The sequence below is a fragment of the Merops nubicus genome, unplaced genomic scaffold (assembly GCF_000691845.1).
Source record: "Merops nubicus isolate BGI_N331 unplaced genomic scaffold, ASM69184v1 scaffold6009, whole genome shotgun sequence".
Lineage (NCBI taxonomy): Eukaryota > Metazoa > Chordata > Aves > Coraciiformes > Meropidae > Merops > Merops nubicus.
In genome coordinates, this window is record NW_008633015.1 from 128,310 (window position 1) to 149,470 (window position 21,161).

A 21,161-nucleotide genomic window follows, 5' to 3' on the forward strand; every position below is an offset into this window, starting at 1 on the left:
GTGTACCTGTCTAATCTGAACAATAATTCCAAGCTTGACTCCTAACTGCATTGCTTATTTTTGGTGGCAATAGTAAAACAACCCTTTGCTTTTCAGTAAGCTATGGGTTCCGTGAGGGTAGGAGCACACAAACCTGGCCGTGGGGTCTCATACTATGCTTGGTTTTGAAGGTGTGATTTGTGCTGCCAAATGTCTATAGACCCTGGGGAACACAGTAGCCGTAGGGAAGACTGTAACGTCAATCCTTTTTTCTTAACTGTGAAATAACAGGCATATTGTTTGTGCTAATTTCCCTAGTAGGAAGTTGTAGGTGAAGATAGCCTTTATCATGCTGGGAATCGCAGGTGGTCAGACTCCTGCTAAATTAATTTTTTTTTTGCCAAGTAAAGAAAGAAGGCAGGCACCACCTCCCCAGCAGGCGTAGGGGCTGAGGAGTTCAAACTGAAGAGGTTTTCTTGGTCGAGAGTGGCAGGAGACAGGGAGGAAGCACAGGTATGGGGGTTTTGGCAGAGGTTTTGTGTAGCACATAACCTTTGGTAGATGCATCTCTTGGTAGTTTTTGCATGCTGATTATTTACTGAGAGGCCAGATTTCATAAACGTCAAGGTTGGGTTTCATACTGTACTGAGTAAACATACCAGTATGAAGAAACAAAGAGGGAAACCTGGTACAGCCAGGGTTTCTGCCAAAAGTACCTGGGAAAAGGAAATGGTTACAGTAAGACGAGGGAGGGTCAGTTGTGAGGCTGTAACAGGTAAAAAAATAGCATATTTCTGGTCTTCGATGTCTATCTACATATTTGGTTTTTCTCCAGTTACGGGGGTAGGTAGTTATAAGTAATAACTTAAAGAAATGAAGGGGCCCTTGGAGAGGGAAAAAGGATAAGTAGAAAGAATTGATGAAGAAGATAAAGATTTCATGGGAGATGTATGTGGATTTCCTCATTTTTCAAAGTGGTTTTAGTCTCGTGTCCTGGGATGAGTGTTTTAAAAGCATGTTCTGCAATAAGCACAGGTTGTAAATCTTGTTGCCTACCTCTGACCTGGGAGAAGGTATTTCCTTTGGGAAAGAATGTGGGGAAAAAAAGAGCAAGGAAATGTTTGTGACTATAAGTCATCACATGCCATAACCCCCTGTACTTCATTCACATAGATTTATATTTGCATTAAGCTCTTCTGGTGTAAGTAAGAAAAAGCATTGCCCAGAAGAGATCCCTGAGTAGCTGTAACAAAAGGACAAGAGCTGCTGTGTGCAAATTGTATGTTGCTTAAAGAAAGAAAGTGAGTGCCTGTGTTACCATGGAGTTGTGAGGTACAGCAGAAAAAAAAAAAAAAAAGATGGGAAAAAGACAAATTATTCTTTCTGGACTCTGACTGTACTGTCCAATATCTGACTGCTTGTCTCACAACACAGTTTCCTGTAGGGTTGCACAGAGGATCAGGGAGCTGAGTTTGGGATGTGATTAATTCTTGCCTCCACTTTAACTTCAGGAGCTATATAGCATCACAAATCTTAATTTCCACAAGGACCCATCATCTCTAAAGTCTCTCTCTCTTTTCTTGCCTCTCCAATGTAAGACCCCAACCTGTTTTCCTTTAAAGTCTGTATCTCTGCTTTTTTATTACATGGAGAATAATTTGGTGGTGAGACAGACTTAAAGCTGTATACCTTGGTATAAAACTGCTGTTTAATCAAACGTCCTTGGTTTTGGTAATCTCCTTGCTGCTGTATCAGCTTTCCTTTTGCCAGATCAGTATTAAACGTTTGGCTAAAGCTGAGTCTATGACAGTGGGAATTTTATTATCAAGAGCAGTGCTGTGGTGCTAGATGTGTTTTGGCTCTGAATGTAAAGGCACAAAGTTATGGCAACAGCTCCCAAGTCTTCTCGCTCTCATTATGAAGCTAAAATCTGCAAAATAAATTGTAAAAAGGAAACCTGTCTTTTCAAAGAAAATGTGTAATGGATATAAAAGTGTGAATGTTTCAGTTAAAGCTGATGAGCACAATTTCTCATGGTGCTTTGCTTTGTTTTTCAGCTCATGGGGCACTCAGAATGGGATCACAAACGAGGACCCAGAGGCTCACAGGTCAGTTCCTTGGTATTTTGTGCTTGGGTTTGACTTTTTGTAAGTTTGAGGCGTTTGAGCAAGTTTTCCATGTGAAATTGGCAAAGTTGAGCATTTTGTTAGTATTTTCAGGATTGAATCAATAGAAAAAAAAAAGCATAAAACTGTGACAGCTTTCATTAATGTGATTTTTGAGCTGTAATCCAAACAACTGATCCGGAGAGAGCGGAGTCATGCAACACAAAGTTTCTCAATAAGCAGAAAGGTGGATTAGATGTGTTGAGAAAGCATTTCTTGTTCAGCTGTCTCCATCAGGATATCAAAGGAATGCAATTTCAAATAATGTGTGTATGTTTTGTGGTGGTGTTTTGGTTTTTATTTTCAAGCTGACAACTTGTAAAACTTGGACAGCCCTCTCACCTTGTTTAGTAATAAAGGGATTAGTGGTGTCAAACTCTGTGGGGAGGTGCAGGAGAGCCACGTGTAGCTACTGGCTTCTTCTTGACGCATGACTGAATGGAAGTTATGGTGGTGGTGTTAATGGAATCATGCTGATACATTTTTAAATTATCTACAGAATTACAGTTTCTTCCAAGGAGACATTGCTACCAATATTAATGTTCAGGAATCTTCCTGCTTGGGTAAAGCAGTCTTTCCCATCTGGTGTTGAAATCATATAAGTACATTAATAGGGCTGTGGTATTTTGGAATTGCCTTTCCTTCAGGTGAAGGATTTTTATGTGATTATGAACATCTATGTCTAAATCTATAATAAACAGGCTTTGCTGCTTTGGAGCTACGTGTTTGCAACCTTAATCTCAATAGGGTCATTCCTAGCCTAGACTTCATAATGCCTCTTGCAAAAATCACTGGAGAATCTGTTTTTGATGAGGAAGCACCTTGTGTTAATCAGGAAGCTGCTGCTTAATTTAATGGACAAAATTTGCTATTTTCAATGCAAAATTAATTTATTAAGTTCTGCTTTTTTACCCTTACTGCTGCAGAATTCTACATATTTTTCTGAAGTTTTCTAAGCTTCTGTCTTGCATTTCAAATCCATCTTTAAATTTGCAGAAAATTCAGTATTTCATTAAACAATTTAAGATGGGTTGCAGATTGGATTTTTTCAGGTGACAGTCTGTAAATTTAAAACGATAAAAAAAATAGCAAGCTAGTTTTCAGTGGAAACTAAGAAATTTCAGATATCAGAGAATTCCTATCTACTAAGGTGAGACCTCTTCAGTACATAATCTCCTGGGTCTCATGTGCTAGTTGATCAAGTTGTGTTCTTCTGGCCCAAAGAGTAGAAGGTAAATTGGACTCCCCTATGTTGAGAGGAAGGCTGTCACTTGAAGGACTCTTAAGGTGACTTTGACTTCCTAAACTTTTGTGGCATTATTGCAAATCTTCATCTAATTTTTGTATTCATCTGAAAATATGAGTAGTCTTCTACATGCTCTGAACCATGCCCTACAGTCCTGATGCTTTGCCTGTGGCAGCAAAATGTATTGAGACTGCTGACTGGAGTGAATATGAAGTCTGTGCTGGTGTTGCATCAGAGATGAAGGCTTAAGTCCTGTCTAAGTTCTGATACCTTGTGTGGGCTGCATGCCCCTGTGCTTGAAGGATTTTTTGTGGCTGGCATTTTTGAAGGTTTATAGCCAGCCAATAAGAAATGTTACAGAAAGGGATTTAGGTATGAGGTGAGTGGTATCAATCTTGGTCCAAATAGATTTTAAATTAAAAAGTAAGACAGATCAAGTTGACTATCAAAATGTGTCTTGCTGCAGGAAATTGGACTTGGGTTTTTTAATAGATCCCTTTTGAATTTTCTTGAAAAGTGAACTCATGGGATGAAGTAGTTGCCAAAGAATTTTCTAATTCTCTGTTCTCATGAGGCCACAGTTTATGCCAAGGAGAGTTCCAGAGAAATTAATATATTGCCTGGTTTCTCTCTTTCACCCCTTCCTGAGAATAAAGAGGGCTTGCGTGACATGGTCTAATTTCAGCAGATCTTGTGGGCATTAACTCAGTCACTGCAAATGCCCAATTTGTTGGGCACTGTTGGAGAAAGTTGTACTTGGACACAATGAGATAACTGGCTACTAAACATTCAGATAAAGTTCTCTGGGTTTCAGTAGAGGCTTAGAAGGAGATCATTGTGAGAAGATAACGCTATATAAATTTATAAATTTTCCTTTGTCTTTCTGAGAATGGTTTTGTTCCTTCTTAGCATGATGTTTTAGATACTCCACCACCATTTTGTATTAAAAATTTTTGAAAAAAGAGGGTGACTAGAAGTTCAGTGAAATTCTCTGCAGGCCAGCCAGCAATCATTTGAACCTTTCCTGAGGGATATTGTTGTACTATTACAAGCATTATTCTAGAAAGCTCTGTATCAGATTTTCATGTAGAAGACTTCTGCTGATTGTTTTTTTCTTAGGCAGAATGTCGTATAATTTTCTTTTTTTTTGACAAAATAAGCAAAAATAGTTCACCCCTGAGAGTGCATTCCTTCAAAACAGGATAAAATCTGCATATGTAGGGTTTGCTTGACAAAGCAGCAAGGTGTTTCCTTCTAGATCCATCTAAAAAGGAATGCATAGTTTTAATCAATTTCACCCTCTAAGCACTCCTCAATTTCATTTGTGGTGTGTTATAGGTGTTCTGAAAAGCTTCTAGAAAGCTGTTACAAATCTTGGAATAACCTTATAAAACTAACAATCAATATGTATCGAGGAAATTTTAAAGGATCTTGAATAGAATGGGAAATGAAAATGACCTAAATTCTCTGATTACCATATGGTATCCTAGTGCCCAGTTGAAAAGAAGCAAGGAAGAAAAGCTTTGTTAGGGGGAAGAAAATCAGCCTCAGTTATTCCACTTGTAGCCTTAGACTCTCTCTTTTATGTGACTCTGAAAACTATCTTTGACAGGAATAGTGTTAAACCTAATTTAACTAGTTCATTGGATGGTTAGGAGAAATTTAGGTGGTTCCAATTTTTGCATGTAACACAAAAGACCCGTTTTATCCTTTCATGGTTCAGTTGCGTTGTTGCCGATTTGTGTCTTCAATAAATCACCCTTCATTAAATAAGATCTGGCTTAAAAATTAAGATGAGTAATCTGTTAGGTATACTTCTGCTTCAAATCTAATGGTTGAAGTGTTTAGGGATGGACTGGCAATTGTCTGCAGATCTGCCATGGGATTGCTCATGGTGTTTCCCTAGGTCTGAAGGGCTTTCCTTCAGCAAAGACATAGGACTTGGGAGGAGAAGTCCCTCCTGGCTAGTGGTAGCTCACACTGCTTGGGCAAGAGTGAGAGGGACGGAAAGGGTTTATAGGCTTATGGTATTGGGAGCCAACTTGTTAGTGTTCCATGATCTTGTAATTCTTATGGAGTAAAGTGAAGAAAGTGGGAGGATAGATTTTAGGAAGCCACCTGCATGTAAGAATGGTGGCAATGTCACTTATGAGAAAAAGAAAACGGAACCACTAGTTTACCATAAAACTAATATTTCCATACAAACCCAAAATTATTCTACCAAGACTCATTAAACAAAACTCTAAATCTGGTAAGATTTTTTTAAAGTAGTAGGTTTTCTAGGGTATGTATTGAAACGTGAGAGGAAGCTACTACAGTGCATGTCATACTTCTTAATGACCCATTTGGAAAACGTGTTCCTTTTCTGCATGTGGGAGTTAAATGCAAAGTCATATAGTTACAGGTAGTGATGGATGACAAATGAAATACACTGGGGCTTGTGGGAATTCCTGTGTGCAGGAGTTTTTCTCCTAGTAAGCTTCTGCAGTTCAATAGAATGTAAATGGGACAAGTAAAAAGCTGTCTTTACACCTTGTTCATGAGTTCCACACCAACACTGCGCTTCATTTTTTATAGATTGCACATATATATGTGTATATTGTAGGATTCTTTTTCTTCTAGAATAATTAGACTATCGTGGCTGCTGTAATTAAAGTGAATTATAGGTTACCTTACAAAGAGCAGTGAGTTCCTGGATACCTGTTGCCTGGTTTGTTTATTTTTTCCTTTCCTTTTGGTCTCTGAAGATAACACTTCACATGCAGTCTGTAAAACTGGGGAAAATATTCATACCCATTTCTGATACCAGTACATGCTACAGGGAAATGTGACCAGCAGAATTCATCCTTGCCATATTTTATCCCTCTGCAGAAAAAAATAGGCAAACTGTATTTTACTTTTCCTACTAAAACATAATGCTTGATACTTGGAAGATATTTCAGGTGTAACCCAGAGCGTGCTTTGTGCACAGGTTTCTACGAGAGACCTTGAATGTGTGGGAGGTATTTGTTGCTCTCTCACCAGGAGTTGTTTGGCTTGCTGAAGATGTAGGCGTAGCCCCAGGAGTCAGCGGAATCGAGCGATCGTTCTCCAGCATTATAAAAGGATAATTATCAGGAGAGAAACACAGAGGTCCAGCGTTTTTAATTCTCTTTAAACATAAAAGCTCTCAATTATATATCTGAGGTGCTGCATTTTACCCCTCCAGTTCCTAAGCAACAGCTACTTTCAGATTGAGTGCGTCTGGTGTTGTCTACCTACTTGAGGCTTTTGCGAGGTAATTCGTCAGTGGGAGCTGGGCTCCTCGCTGGCCTGCCCTCCTCCCTCTGCCCTGGCACTGGGAGGAGACGGGTGCTCTGGGAAAAGAGGAGAGCCTGGGGTGTAGCCCCCCTCAACCTTGCAGCTTGCAAAAGCTTGTGTGCGTCGGGGAGCTCTGCCATCTACAGCGATGAAGCGCAGGAGCCAGAAATAAGGTTCTGGACACTGGTCTGGGAGAAGCCTTTTTCTCAAGGGTGGAGAAGCCTCTCGAGCAGAATCACCATGGCGAGCCGGAAGTCCCTGTACCTGCTGAAGCGTAGGTGGGAGTCAATCCCCGCTGCTGACCAGGTACTGTGCTCTGCTCCATCTCTTGTGTCTCTGTCTTCCCTCGCGTGCCACTGTGAAGAGACTTGCGGTAGTTTAGCAGTGGTGCTTGGGCTCCTCTGCGTGCGGGGAGAGCCAGCTGATGATTGCTTCTCATTTTCACCATGAATAGTGCAAAACGTTGGTCAAGCTGATTTTGAAAGTGCATGTGCTTGTGAATGTGGAGATGCCATGACAAGCCCACTAATGCAGATTTATTTAACCAAGAATCTCCCTGTCCCAAAAGTGAGACTTTTCTAAAGATTGTAGGAGCATTTTAAACTGAGTGGCCAAAGAAAAGTGTAGTCTACTGCTGATGAGTCCCTTGGTGCATGACTTTGTTGCATTTCATATCTTACATGTATGTGCATATGTATGAAATCACTGACTGCAAGGAGATGTAATGCACTGGCAGAACCTTAGCTTTTTCAGCATCATCTTGGTTGATGGATCATTTCAAGTGTGTTAAGAAGGACGAGAGTAAAGCAGATGTAAAGGATGTAGACCAGATGTAATGTAAAAATTGTGGGATGCTGTTTGGAGCAAGCATCCCCATCATAAGCAGACTATGATGTGATGAATGGGAGTATGAGTAGTACATTTCCTACTTCTTGCTCTAGGCACTCCAGGATTCTATGAATTTTTTTTTTTTTTTTTTTCCTTTAGGTATCTTACCTGTGATGTAAAGACACAGAATAAGTCTCAAAATAATATTGAAAGGAAAGTGGAGGTAGAAGCTTATTACATGTTCAGACTGTTTTCTATTTATAAAATAGTTGACTAGGAAGGGGTGCCTTTTATCAGTGTGAAAGAAGCAATATGGGAGAAAATTCTTCAACAGAAAGAGGGATGGACTACAGAAATAATTCCCAGTTTTTGTGGGGGATGCTCCTGTACATTTTTGATTGAGAGGGGGAAGGGAAGGACAGATTATATGCCAGATTTCATAGAATTGTAGATTTTAAAGCCAAGTTGGACCACTGTGACCCTCTAGTCATCTCAGACATATTACTAGTCAAAAAATACCATGCTGTCACACCCTGTCACATCAGGTCTATGTTTTCTGGTTAAATAAGGAAATGCCTTTTAAATATATAAACTCTTAATTTAAATGCTTCAAGTGAATAATAATCCACCATATTCTCTGATAAAGTTTTTCTATTTTTTCAGTGTCTTTTTTTTAACATAATGCCTTTTTATTTGACATTTTCTGACTTGAATCTCCCACCGTATCAATTTGCTGCACCTATGAATGCCATATTTAAAAAGCCCTCTTTCAGAAATATTATCTTTCCTTAACAGATAGCTAGATAATTCTTCTACTTTGGTGTGCTGTTGTTCAAACTCTCTGCCATACTAAACTTCAAAGGAATCAGAGTCTCTGGTAATTCACAAGAAAAAAAATCACAATAAAAATAATAAGGCGTTGTTGATTAATACAATTTCATTGTCTTTAAATTGAATTGATCCAGTGCCCAGTTCAGGTATTCTTAAATCTCCTGGTAGAAGAGGGTTAAATAAATGCTCTGTTATAAAGTGAGTCATTTGTCATTGTTTCTCTTCAGAAGCTGTAGAGGCATTAATGTAGTTTCAGAGGCAAATCGTATTTCAGCCTCACTTTTCCAGTGTTTCCTTTTCATCACTCTAACCCTTATGTTGCATTGCCTCATACTGCAGTACAGAATGATGTGTCTGGGAAAAATAAGTATTCCTTCCCTCGGTGTGAGTTGTGCTATACTGCACTGAGCTCTGTGTCCTTCCCACTGTCAGCCCCTCAATGCCTCTAGAGGATTTTAAAGAGAAAACGAAATTTCCCTGACCCACCTCCCACTTTGTGAGAAGTGAGACTCAGTGAGTGATGCAACGTAGATGGAGTGGACTTGAGCATAGTGCGAAACTGTGAGGATCGTTTGAAGGTAAACAAAGGGAGGGAAGATGATGTCCAACTTCAAAAAACCAGATGTTTCTCTGGCTGTTCCTACTGCTCCTCACACTGGGTGGCACAGGGGGAGTGGGGCTGCTCTGCTCTTCTCCCCCTTGCTCAAGAGTGCCCCATAGGAAAATGCAGTTACTGTGCGAGGTGACAACCACAGAGGCAACTTTTTGAGCATTTTAGGCTGATCTTGTTCACATAGTTATCATATTAAAATAATAGCTCTGCCTTTTGGTGCCAGTTTATTATTTAGTCCTTAAAGGGATGCACTAGATTACTATGTTCTAGGCTAACACTGAGGAGTTTATATTCTATTTTGACAGGTAGATAGTAACATTGTAGGTTATTTTTCTACTCAGAGGGGATGAAAAATATGTATGTTAACAAATGACAAAACCTCTCCAAACTGGTTTACTGTATGTATTACCTTTTTTCTTTTTTTTTTTTTTCGTTCTGAAAGTGAGATTTTGGGCTTGGTCTTGTTTCTAGTTTCGACTAATGTGGCAGATCTGACTTCTAAGGACATGGGAGCTTATAAGTCCACAGTCTGATACGCTGAACATACTTTCTAACTTTTGAACGTAAATAAGTGATTTTGATTCCTCATCTTACATACTTGATATCAAATTGAATGAAACCCAGAACCATTTAGGCAAGGGTGAGCAAGCTGAGAAGTAGGGGTAGAGAAAAAGCAATAATTATGATGGCTATAGACAATATTGTTGGGGGAGGGCTGTTACATAATTTTAGTTTTGATCTTCAAAGCATCAGTTATGCTCACAGACACTGCATCACAGAAGTCTCCATGGTTTCCAGGCTGTGGTATGACAAGGGAATTTTTTTGTTGGTTGTGGGCTTTGTGTGTGTGGAAAAAAAGTAAAGAAAGTGGGTTTGAGTGTGAACCCTGAATTAGATATTTTTTGTTGCAGTTGATGAGAAATGTCTTATCTAGCTCTAGATTTTTGTATGTGGGAGAACTTTATCCTGTGGACATTTTGCATGGAGAAATTTAAGCAAAATGGTGATTAATTGTATATATATTAGCATTCATTCCACAGACTATGGTATCTCTCAGTGCTTGAATCTTGAATGTCTCTGTATCTCTCCATCACTTCAGAAGGAACTAGCTTTATAGATCTAAGGAGGGAATTTATGAATGCTTGTCTTTCTTGTCCATCCAGCAGTTCAGATGGCCTGAAAGTCTTTCTTGAAGTTTCAGTACAGGTTTAGGGGGAAATTCTGTTAGTTTTATTTGGTGTGTGAGCCTGAGGATCTTGTTTCTTGGACTGATCCTAATTTTTTTTTTATCCCTGACACCTACAACTGAGAATGATTTCACTGAATGGATATGCATTTAAAATGCTGTGGTAACCAAACGAGCCAAAGGTGATAAGGTGTTAAAGATTTGCTGTAAGGATGTTGAGTATTTTTCTCTGCTTGAAATTCCCTGTAGATTTCATGAGCCATTGCCTTTGAGCTGGATTTGATACCAGTCCTAAGACAGGAAAAATATAACATGTTAGAGTCCGTGATGTAAACTCTTAATTGTCTCATTGATTACTGTGGATATAAAAACAGGAACTAGATTTATACTAGAATATAAAAGCCAGGTAACCCAATAATTGAGACACAGATTTATATAGCTGTAGATTTCTCAAAGGAGTGTACTGTGAAGGTAAACAAATGCATCAGTAATATTTGTGTAGCTAGAAATGCGTGCTGGTAGCAGTGAAGCAATGTAATGGTAGAGTCACCAGTTTGGATTTGGGTGGTTTTGTGCAGTTCCCATGAAGTGATGCCTCTGTCACCTGCCAGTGATTTACAGCACAGCTATGCCTAAGGCAGTTTGCATGTGCAGTACAATATCCTGTACCCCACCACTAATCCAGCAGATAGGAGACACTCCCAATGTCTACAATCTATGCAGGGAGCTAAACAACAAATAAACTGATCCCAGTATGACTTGAGTCATACATAACTCTGCAAAATGATAAATCCAGGGATTTTCCAAGAGAGAGCTTGATAAAACATTATATCGTGCAGCCACCATATTTTCAGTGTGTTCATGTGTGAGGTAATTCTGGTGAATTAAAGCTGCTGTAAAGAAATGGAAGAGGTTTTTTTAAATTTTTTTTTATTTTATTTTATTTTTTTTTTAAAATTAATGTCTCACTTAACCAGAAACATTTTTGCTGGTTGCATCTTGCCTTTCTGCTCTGAATGGTCCTCCCCATGACCCCTACACATGCATGAGGACGGATACACCATATCTGAGATCTTTATGAGAAGGCTGGAGTTCCTGTCCTTTAGTTTTCTCTCCAATGTCCATTAAATTCAGACTTTCTTTGCTGCTGTCCAGCTGCCCCTGCATCCAGCAGCCTGAAAGCTCTATAGCACTGCCAGTTGTCTTTGACCAGAGCTCTGCTCTTTGACCAGCTCTTACGTGATTTTCCACAGTTATTCATTGTTAATAAAACCTTACGTTATCCTTGGATTCAGCAGGCAAGTTTTCAAAGCCTTAGTGGCAGAGCAGAGATTTGTGGAGTTTGGGATGTTATGAGAAAGAGGCCTCATGGGAGGGTTGTGGGGTGGTTGGAATATGGGGCTGGGGCTGGGGGAGGAGACTTCCAGAAAGGTGCAGAAAACTGAGGTTTGGATTAAGAAACTACTTATAAAATACTTCTTTGCTTTCTAATGCAGCAAATTAATGATATGATGCAGAAAACTATCTCAAAGAAATAATCTCCCTCGGATTTGGCCTTGCTTCTCTTAGAAGTGAAGAGCTGAGCCACAGGCACTAGTTGTGACTGTGGGACCATTTCTGTTTATCTCCCAGGCTTTCTACCTTGCTGCTTTAATGAATGTGTGGGAGGGGAACAAGGTGGTAATGAGCTTGGCATCTGAGTGAGGTCATTCTTGCTTGCCAATGTACTTCCACTACTGCTCAGGAGATGACCAGAGAGGTTCTTTGGGTAGTCAGGGTTGTCAGGATGTGCATTTAGTCCAGGAAACAAATGTTTCCAGAGTAGAGCAGAGACCAGTTCATTTCAGAAAGATTGGTACCAGAAATATATCTGTAGTCTTCCATGGCTTTGTCCAGCAAGACCTGGGGAATCTCAGCACTGTATATCCTTCCATGCTTGCAAATGACAATAAAATGTCCATGATGACTCACAGGAGCCTCAAGTGCAATAGAGAAATTGCAATAAATATTGATGGAGAGCTGTAAGAGGCTAGAAGCCGAGAGGACAAAAGACAGGATATGTGATACTGGCAGTTGTGACACAGATGATGAAGAAAAAGCTCCTGTACCTTTCCATATCCATCTCTCACAGAATGGAGAAAAAACCTTTAAATGGTGTCAGTCGCTCTGAGAATCACCTTCTGTGTCAGCTTCCCTATCCCAAAATGATTGGTGGTGGAACAAGAGTTGATTGGAAGCTTGATAATGACAGCCCTTTTCTTAATACTCAGTCACTCTGTCACGTCAATATTCTTCATAGCTAAGCAGGAGATCAACACAGATTTCCAGAAATACTACCTTTCTTCTTGGAAAGCTTTCCCTACCATTAACCCTCCCAGGTTTGTAGTGCAAGTCTTGGGCAGTCTAGCTGTGTGATACAGAACAGAGGTTTGCTGACGATACTCAACGTAAATTGCATTTTACTTTGTTCAGTGAGCAAGTTCCAGTTCAGGAAGGTTGCTGTTTGTAATACTGCAGCCTTATAGTACCAGTTCAGTGCAGTTTGGGAAAGGAATCAGCACTGAAATGCAAAGAGCAGTCTGAAATCGCATCCTGGTGAAATGGTTCCTTGAAGTAACACATTAAGAGAACAAGCAGTTAGGTTTGATGACATTCAGTGCAGTATTTTGAAAAGCAGAGATGGTGGAAGAAGCTGATAGACTGTCTTTTTTTTTTTTTGTCAAGCATTGCCTTAGACTACAGAGTGCATGTCCACTTCTGTGGTGCAGATACAGATTGATTACAGCAACTGAATTGAGAAGATAAGATTGTGAGCCGTTGTCTTTTGGAGCAGAGGAAGTGGATCTTTTTCTCTTGGGGATGATCAGACTCCTAAAATACCTCTTAATCTCCCTGCATTTCTCTAATCACCACAGTGCAACTTTCTGGTCCAGTAGTTTTCATAATTTTTTTTAATTTATTTTTCAGATCCCTGTTTTTTATACAATGCAAGTTTACTGGTTTTATTTCTCAGTTGCTTCCTTTTGAAGTAGTTCAGGGGCTTATGGTCTTCAGGTTGAAATACATCAGTTAAAAGATTTTATTTATGTGCATTTTTTTACTTTTAGTTTTCCAGTCGCAAACTGTAAGGAAAAATGCTTAGGGCATCAATTATACTTGTATGTTGGATTTAGGGGGACTTAAAATTTATTGGCATCTGACAGTTAAAGTTGCTGGTTAACTTTTAAGTACCCATAGAGAAACTTGCAGACTTTCAGAGCGTTTAATCTGCTGAAATACAAAACTTCTGCTTTACCACAAGCTAAAAGTATCTGCAGGTTTTCATATTGCATATTCTTCAAATACCAAAATTTGGGCATTCATAAGCCAGTCCCTGAAACAAAAATTACATGAGAATATTCTAAGTCCAGAGTGGTGCACCTCAAAGAAGTTAGTAATTAATGATGAGTAAAACAGTGTCCCTTAGTCTTCTGAAAATAGCTATGCCGGATAAAATTTTCCGAATACGGGCTAACCATTGCAATGGGAAACGTCAGCTCAAATATTTGAAGTTTCACAAAAGTATAAGCAACTTAAAACAGAGTCTTATGAAGAACAGTGGTGGCAAGCATTGGCCAACGTAACAATGGGTGGTACAGCTACCTTCCTTCAAGTGAAAAAACCCTCACGTTAAAGGTATGGAGCATTGTGGCTTTTGCGATGATAAAAGACTAAATTTCACCTCCTTGCAACTATTAAAAGATGAGTTGTGCCCCGAGGTGTTCTTTTCATTTCCAATAACATCTGAAATGTCACTTACTGCATGTGTGTATTTCAGGCATTTGTTGCCTTCCCAAACAAATTGTCAAACACGATCGTTAAAAATTTTTTTGCATCCTGTTTTCAGAGATGAACTCAATTATAGAATAAGCACGATTAATGTACTTAATGTTTTACTGAGCAGTAGTTATGTCTAGTCTTCAGCCAGGCTCCTTCCATTGGTACGTTAATAGTAGCATGGCTAGAGGATGTGGGCTGCTCTGACCTTCCTGATGGAGTTTCCACAATGCCGTTAGTATCAGAAGATGTCTTCAGTAACAAGGACAAAACAAACTGACTGATTTCACCTTATAATGGTTTAAAAGCATTTTTATTAATACTGGAGTAATATTTTTTTTTCCCCTGTGCTTTGTGTCCCTACTGGGGAAGAAATATATATGCCATAATTGCTGCTCTCTGGGATAGTTTTAAAGAATAAATAAGTGAAAGTATTTCCTATTTTTCCTTCCTTAGAAGAACACACGCTGAACTCTCTAGTAGCTCATTTTATGAGTTTCCCAGTGGAAAAGCTTACAGCTGATCAGCTCTGCTCTCAACAGCAGATGTTCTTTTTCTGCTTGACTTTAGTAGTGAGCCATAATTTTGTTCTGTGTCTGATGGATCCGTGTTCAAAATTTCAAAATGAATTATTGGAGCAGCCTCCTGAGATTTTTGAATAAGCCAGAGCTGGAGTAAATCTTAAAGTCAAGTCATAAAAAAGAAAATTTCATGTTGGGATGGATTTTACAGATCAAAGGTTCATTGTGTAATAGGTCTGCATTGCTCAATTTTCAATTCCTGAATAACCTTGAATGTTACAAGAGCATTATGAATTCTTGCAGTCCATAAAGGAAGTCTGGAGTCTATCAGACCTGAATCTAGAGCTCATAATTATTGAGTTCCTGGGCTTTATGCAGGACTGAAAAATTTACTTGTTGTGGTGAACAGACAAGCTCCTGGAGGGGAGAGGTAGAGGCATCAGTTATTGAACTGCAAAAAAAAAAAAGAAAAAAGAGGAAAAAAGTATCTTTAATAATACCCTGGGCATTGGGAGTGGCTGCTGTATCAGGTGGTTGTGCTGCCATTCAGAAGGACCTTGGCAGGCTGGAGAAATGGGCCAACGGGAATCTTAGGAAATTCAAGAGTGAAATACAAAGTCCTTCCACAGCTGGGGAGAAATAACTGCAGGCACCAGAACAGACTAGGGACTGATGGGCTGCTTAGGGAGCAGCTTGGCGGAGAAGGGCCTTGGGGTTCAGAAGGGACCAGATGAGAGAGCTGAGCCTGCTGAGCCCAGAAAAGAGGCTTGGGGTGATCTTATTGATGTGTTCAAATACCTGATGGGAAGGAGTAATGGAGGTGGAGCGAGACCCTTCTCAGTGGTGCCCAGTTCCTGGACAAGAGGTGATGGGCACAAACTGAGATATAGGAATTCCCATTGAAAGATGAGAGAGAAATTATTTACTGCGAGAGAGATGGAGCACAGGGACAGGTTACCCAGGGAGGTTGTGGAACATTCATCCACAACGATACTCAGAATTCACCTGCATGCAGTGCAGAGCAATCTGCTTTACCTGACACTGCTTTGATCAGAGGAGTTGAACTGGATGATGTCCAGAGGTCCCTTCCTACCCTCAACCCTGCTGTGGTTCTCTGTCCCATGTCATTTTGAAGGTTGGGTTCCATGTGCCACTGTTTTTTCCCTCGAAGTACAGGAAGGTTTTTTTCCATTAAATTTAGCAGCTCGAAGCTGTGATGACATGCATTAGTGCTACTAGATGCTTGTGTCTGCTAATGGTCATGTATTTGCTGGCAAGCACAATTGCCAAGAAGGTCCTGCTGAGAGCATGGGTCCACAGTGCACCATTCTGTGGCATTTGCAGATCATAATGCATTAATTAGTCTCCTTCTCCTGTCTGGATGATGCTGGTGCTGGTAAAAGGGATCGAACAAGTCCAGAGAGAAGGGAAATGGAGTCTTTTTTCTACTAATTCTTTGCAGCTCCCAGAGTGAGTGAGGGCTACAGTGTTAGTGATCCTCTCCTGCTTGTTGAGGTGTGGAAGCAGAAGGTGAGTTTGTAGAGTTGTAAAGACTCATCCTCTCTACATCCCAGCCCCATACAGTAGCTGGAAAACACGTGGCAGTAGCAGATGTTTGCCTTTCCATTTTCCTCACATCTGCCCCCACAAGCACACAAAAATTGGGAGGAGATAAAAAAAGCCATAGATGGGGAAGGAGAGCCAGAAAAAAATCTTTCCAAACAGAGCTGGAGCTTTATTAAAAACCAGCTACCAAGGTAGTCATTTAAAACACATAATCCCTTTTCAGACTGCAGGGATAGTATTTTGGTAGAAGCTCAGATAACCTTTTTTTCTGCTTGCAGTAACTTTGCTTCTGAAACACAAGAGCTCACTTCTCTAAAAATGAGGAAATGTCGCTTGTCAATAGTCCCTATTATTATTCTGGTATCTGACAGACAAACAGTTTGAAACTTTTTGTCATGTAGGGTTTTGAAAGTTCACATGTTGTTCTCATATACACGCCCTCAGCTTCAGAGTAAACTGCACACATATGACATTTTCAGTTTTCACATCCAGGATAGGAGGACATGAATCTTCAAAGTTAGGTGGCAGATGTGATAGAAATGTGGAATGGCAATAAACTTTTTGTGTGTCATATTATCATGGACAAATTTTTATAGGTGTCTAAAAATAATCACTCTCTGCATATAGAGACTGTGTTTTAGGTCTCCTGAGGGATTTATGTGCTTGCTTCTTTTAAATTAACAGCTGGAGTTGAGTGAACAATCTGTGAATAATTATTTTATATTAAATTCTTCATTAGCATGCAGGAAAGGAAGGGGCAGTAGCTGACAAGAGAAGCTGCAGTAGTAGTTTCTGTTCCTTACAACTCTGTAGGATGTGAAAGTGTTGAATAGCAGAAGTCCCAGTTGAGGATCTTAGAGGATCAGCGTTGCCTTTGAGACAGTGCTGTTGCAGAATGGCAATTGTTGCTGAGATTTTGATGTGGTTACATTTTCATCACAGGAACAGCTTCTGGACAAAATCACACTGTAGATTTTTACTCATTTCTGTCCAGATAGGAGTTGTTGAAAAGTATGATCATACGTACAGTTTCTGTGTGTAGCTGCCAACCTCCTGTCTTATAAACAGGGAATAGCTTTCTTTTTTGAGCTTTTACTGCTATTAGAAGCAGTGATAGGTACAGCTTGATGTTGGTGGAGGAGCCACACAAGGCACAGCATCTTCTTTGTCGAAGGACACAGTGCAGATGGACAGTGGTAGATCACAATGTCAGTTGTGATAACCCCTCCAGCATGCTTAGGCTATAACAGAAAAGAACATACTGTACAGTGTACATTTTTTATTGAAGAGCAAGTAGAGCATGGAAGATGAAGAAAAGTAGAAACTGAAAAGGAAGTGCCTTAAGAAAAGTGTGAATTAGTAAGGCATACTGGCTTGTCCTGTACCAGACACATTTTCTGGAGTAAATCTCGTAATCAGTTGACGTGGGATATCCCATTGGCTTTAGGACTGCATAGGCAGCACCTTTCTGTCAAGATTTTAATGCTCCTTCTCTGCCTCCCTCAACAATGAGTCTTAGAGTTGGGAAGAAGAAACTGGAAAAGTTATGCAACTGGACAGTGGATTCCTGAGATGCTCAAGGTCCTAAGGATATGCTATTTTTGTTGCCACAGGCATTTTAAAAAATGTACTTCCAACATTTTGTTTTGGAATTATTGCTGGAGTTCTGAAGTCCAGGAATTTTTAGCAAGTCCTCACCATGGGAGCAGAAAGAAACAAATCCAAGATATTTTAATATGGCACACATAGTTTTGTTGTTGCTAAAGGGAAGTGCTCTACTTAAATGTCAAGATAATGTTAGCAACAGCTGACTTGAGAGAAATGAACTGGCACTCCCAGTTAGCTTTCTGATGGTCAGCTGTCTTTCTCTGAAAGCTCTACCTCAGTCTTTCAAAACGTGGAAGGCATTTATTGTGCGGTGGATATGTAACCTGCACTCAGCTCATTTCTCCAAGCTAGGCTTTTCTCCAAGTCCATGCAGTAGGGTAGATGAACCTTGCTCGAGATGGCACTCCATCTCATTTAGAGTGCTTTTCTCTCTTTTCCTCACTTGCCCAATCATCCATCTCAATATAAAACTAACTAGTTATAACCTGTCCCACTCATATCCTTTGCCATGTTGGAGCAACACTGGTGACATCAAAGGACCTTTTTGTCTGTTGCCATGAAACTGGGATTTAATTTAGTCTTGTCTGTGAATTTCATACACTGCCATAAAATCTTTTATGTATACTGATCCTGGGTCTGTTTTAAATGCAATTTTTGAGCTTAGCAATATGATTGTTAATTTTTCCAGATTTTACTTCAGGGACCTCAGCCTGACTACTTCTCCCATTCAACTGTAACACGCACTCAGGCCTTTATGAAAATTGCTGTGCAATACTGGCATCCAAGACACGTTTCCAGCTGACCAGAGTGCATGTCAACACTTGCTAGCTTTTCTTCACCTCCACGTTTGCTGATATTCTTCTGGATGCTTAATTTAATGTATTAGGGCCTGTATTTTCTTCCTTCGGAAGAGTTTGGATGGCTCTTAAATTTAGCTTTTGACTCTCTCTATACAGAAGCCTAGTGTAGAGACCTCAGACCCATCCATTCTCCTAATTCCCTTCTAGATTCCTTCTGGGGCTCCTTTGTATCGTCTTTGGCTCTGCATAGGCTGTTGAATCCAGGAGAAGTTACCTTAGCTTTGCCAACTTTATTTCCTTTTTGCAATATTTCTAATATGGAGCTTTTCCCATCCAGAAAACACAGTTCTCAGTATTTAAACCTTAATCCCTGCAACTTCTATTGCTTTGATCTTTAAAAAATGTCCTTTTCAGTTAAGGGCAAAATCCTCAAATTGTTCTCATTATTCATGTTTAATTGTTATTACTTCTTACGATTTGATTGCTCTCTTCAGAGCCTATCTATACCTTTCAGTTTTTATCCTATATCTGAACTTTTTCACTGTGCCACAGTATCATAGCCTACTAACTTCCTCTAAACCAGGAAAACAAAAGATGATTCTCTCAAACTTCTTTATAACTTTGTTTTGTTTCTGCTGGTCTTTAGCATTTGTGTTTGGTTTTGTTTTTTTTTTTTTTTTTCCCTATTCAGAACATTTTTTTTCATTTTTGTTGCAGTTGTGTTTTATAAGCCAAGTCCTATGGTCTTTATTATGCTACAATACCTGTTATCTTACATGAGGATACTGGTAAATTACAGACCAAAAATTGGTCTCATAGTACTATCATTTTTTTTTTTTTTTTTAAAACTCAGGTGACAAAGCATCCATCTCTGCAACAGTACTTTCACAGAAACATCATAACAGATGACACAAGCATGTTTTTACTGTTTTCTTCATTTTTTTTTTTTTTGGCATGTGTAAACATGCCAACAAAGTGAATTTGGCATTTCTATTTCAGTTCATAAAAATACATTACATTTCCTGTAATTGTACTTTATTTGCCCTCTTTCTTTTAAAAAGCCACTAATCAGTGAATATTTATTTTATTATATGATGGTTCATTAGTGAGGATGAATGATTTAAAAGTACCGGGGGGGGGGCAGTGTATGCAATTGTAAATAAGAGTAGATGGTAAGAACAGTGAAAATCCAAGGTAGAATTTCTCCTGTGCCTAGAGGGATGGAATAGGATGCCTTGTATATAATGTGTTCTGGATACCTTAGCAGGGTGTAACCTGATTTCTAAATTCCTGGCAGCCAGAAGTACCACTCAGTGAGAATTGCCAACCAGGTGATGCCTTAATTTGTTATGTCTGTGTGAGGATATTATATTAACATCAAGCAAGATTTTTTGCATAAGTGCAAGAAAATAATTCATTGCCTTCTGCTTTCTGCCAGCATCTAGAGTATGGTTGGTGGACAATGTATCCAGATCTCATTTGAGCACTGGGGATGCTGTAGGGGGTGTAAGAGTACTGGGAGGATAGGTACCTAGTTTGTGGGTTTCTGCTACCACCAGGCTGCTGGAGCACTTGCTGCATACTCAGTTTTCAAAAAAAGGTTGACAGAAAACTGCCCTGTCCCATGTCAGTGAATTTGTCTCTTCAGCTGCTGTTGCTCAAGCACGTTTGCCTTCTGGGCCCAGTAACTGTCAGAAGACTTCTCAATTATCTAACGTGGACAAACGTGTTGCGAGAGCTTGACATCACCACCTGCCTCATCTTGTCCACTTCGTGGCTCTGTGGTTTAGATTTTGAGGCCACATGCAAAACTCTTGCTGCTGTTCTCCTGTGCTAGCTTTTCTGCTGCAAGAGACAAGATTTTCTCCGTGCTCCATGTTTGATATGCTGTAGGAGGAGGGAATTGGCAGTATTTACATTTGAGTTAATAAGCAAGAACAGTTCTTCCAGTGCTGCCTCCTGCTAGCAAGAAGGCACTCTGTAATCCTTTTGTAAATCTAATCCAAGCTCTATTTTACTGTTACTTGGCTTTTTTTGTTTTTGTTTTTGTTTTTTTTTCTTTCCTCCTCAAATTCTCCTCTAGTGGTAAAGAACAGTCATTTGATTTCCTACCTGTGCTTATGTCAGTCCCATTTATTATGGTCCAGCATTTCTGTATGACATAAACCAGGCTTTTCTCTGAAGCAATTTGAAGAGGAGTCATATGCCCTCTCAGCCATCAGTCTGCTACATTAGATAGTGTTTTCTTTTTCTAGTCTCTCCATGTTTTTTTTTTTTTTGTTCTTTCACGGAAACATTGATTCATGGAATCATTTAGGTTGGAAAAGACCTTTAAGATCATTCAGTCCAACCATTAACCTAGCACTGCCAAGTCCACCACTAAACCATGTCCCTAAGTGCCACATCTACATGTCTTTTAAATAGCTCTGGGATTGGTGACTCCACCACTTCCCTGGGCAACCTGTTCCAGCACTTCACTATTCTTTCGGTGAATAAATTTTTCCTTATATCCAAACTAAACCTCTCCTGGTGCAACTTGAGACCATTCCCTCTTGTCATTTTCTCTTTTCTGCATTTGTTGCAGTTAGGTAGAATTCAACTTTCTTCATAAATTGGATGTAAATTAGAGTCCACCTAGGTATTTGGTTAAAGGAATGAGTATAAATCAGATATAATATATTTTTTTTATCCTCCTGTAATAC

The 21,161-nt window shown here is 39.6% G+C and overlaps 1 protein-coding gene across 1 annotated transcript in view; it reads left to right on the plus strand.

The window, feature by feature from the left end:
- Window positions 1-2,039: 2,039 nt before the first annotated feature.
- Window positions 2,040-21,161, plus strand: part of PDE3A (phosphodiesterase 3A, cGMP-inhibited) — an 86,902-nt gene continuing 67,780 nt past the window's right edge. The window contains exon 1 of the mRNA XM_008948089.1: window positions 2,040-2,087. Coding sequence (XP_008946337.1) covers window positions 2,040-2,087 — 48 coding nt within the window. The remainder of the gene's footprint in view (window positions 2,088-21,161) is intronic.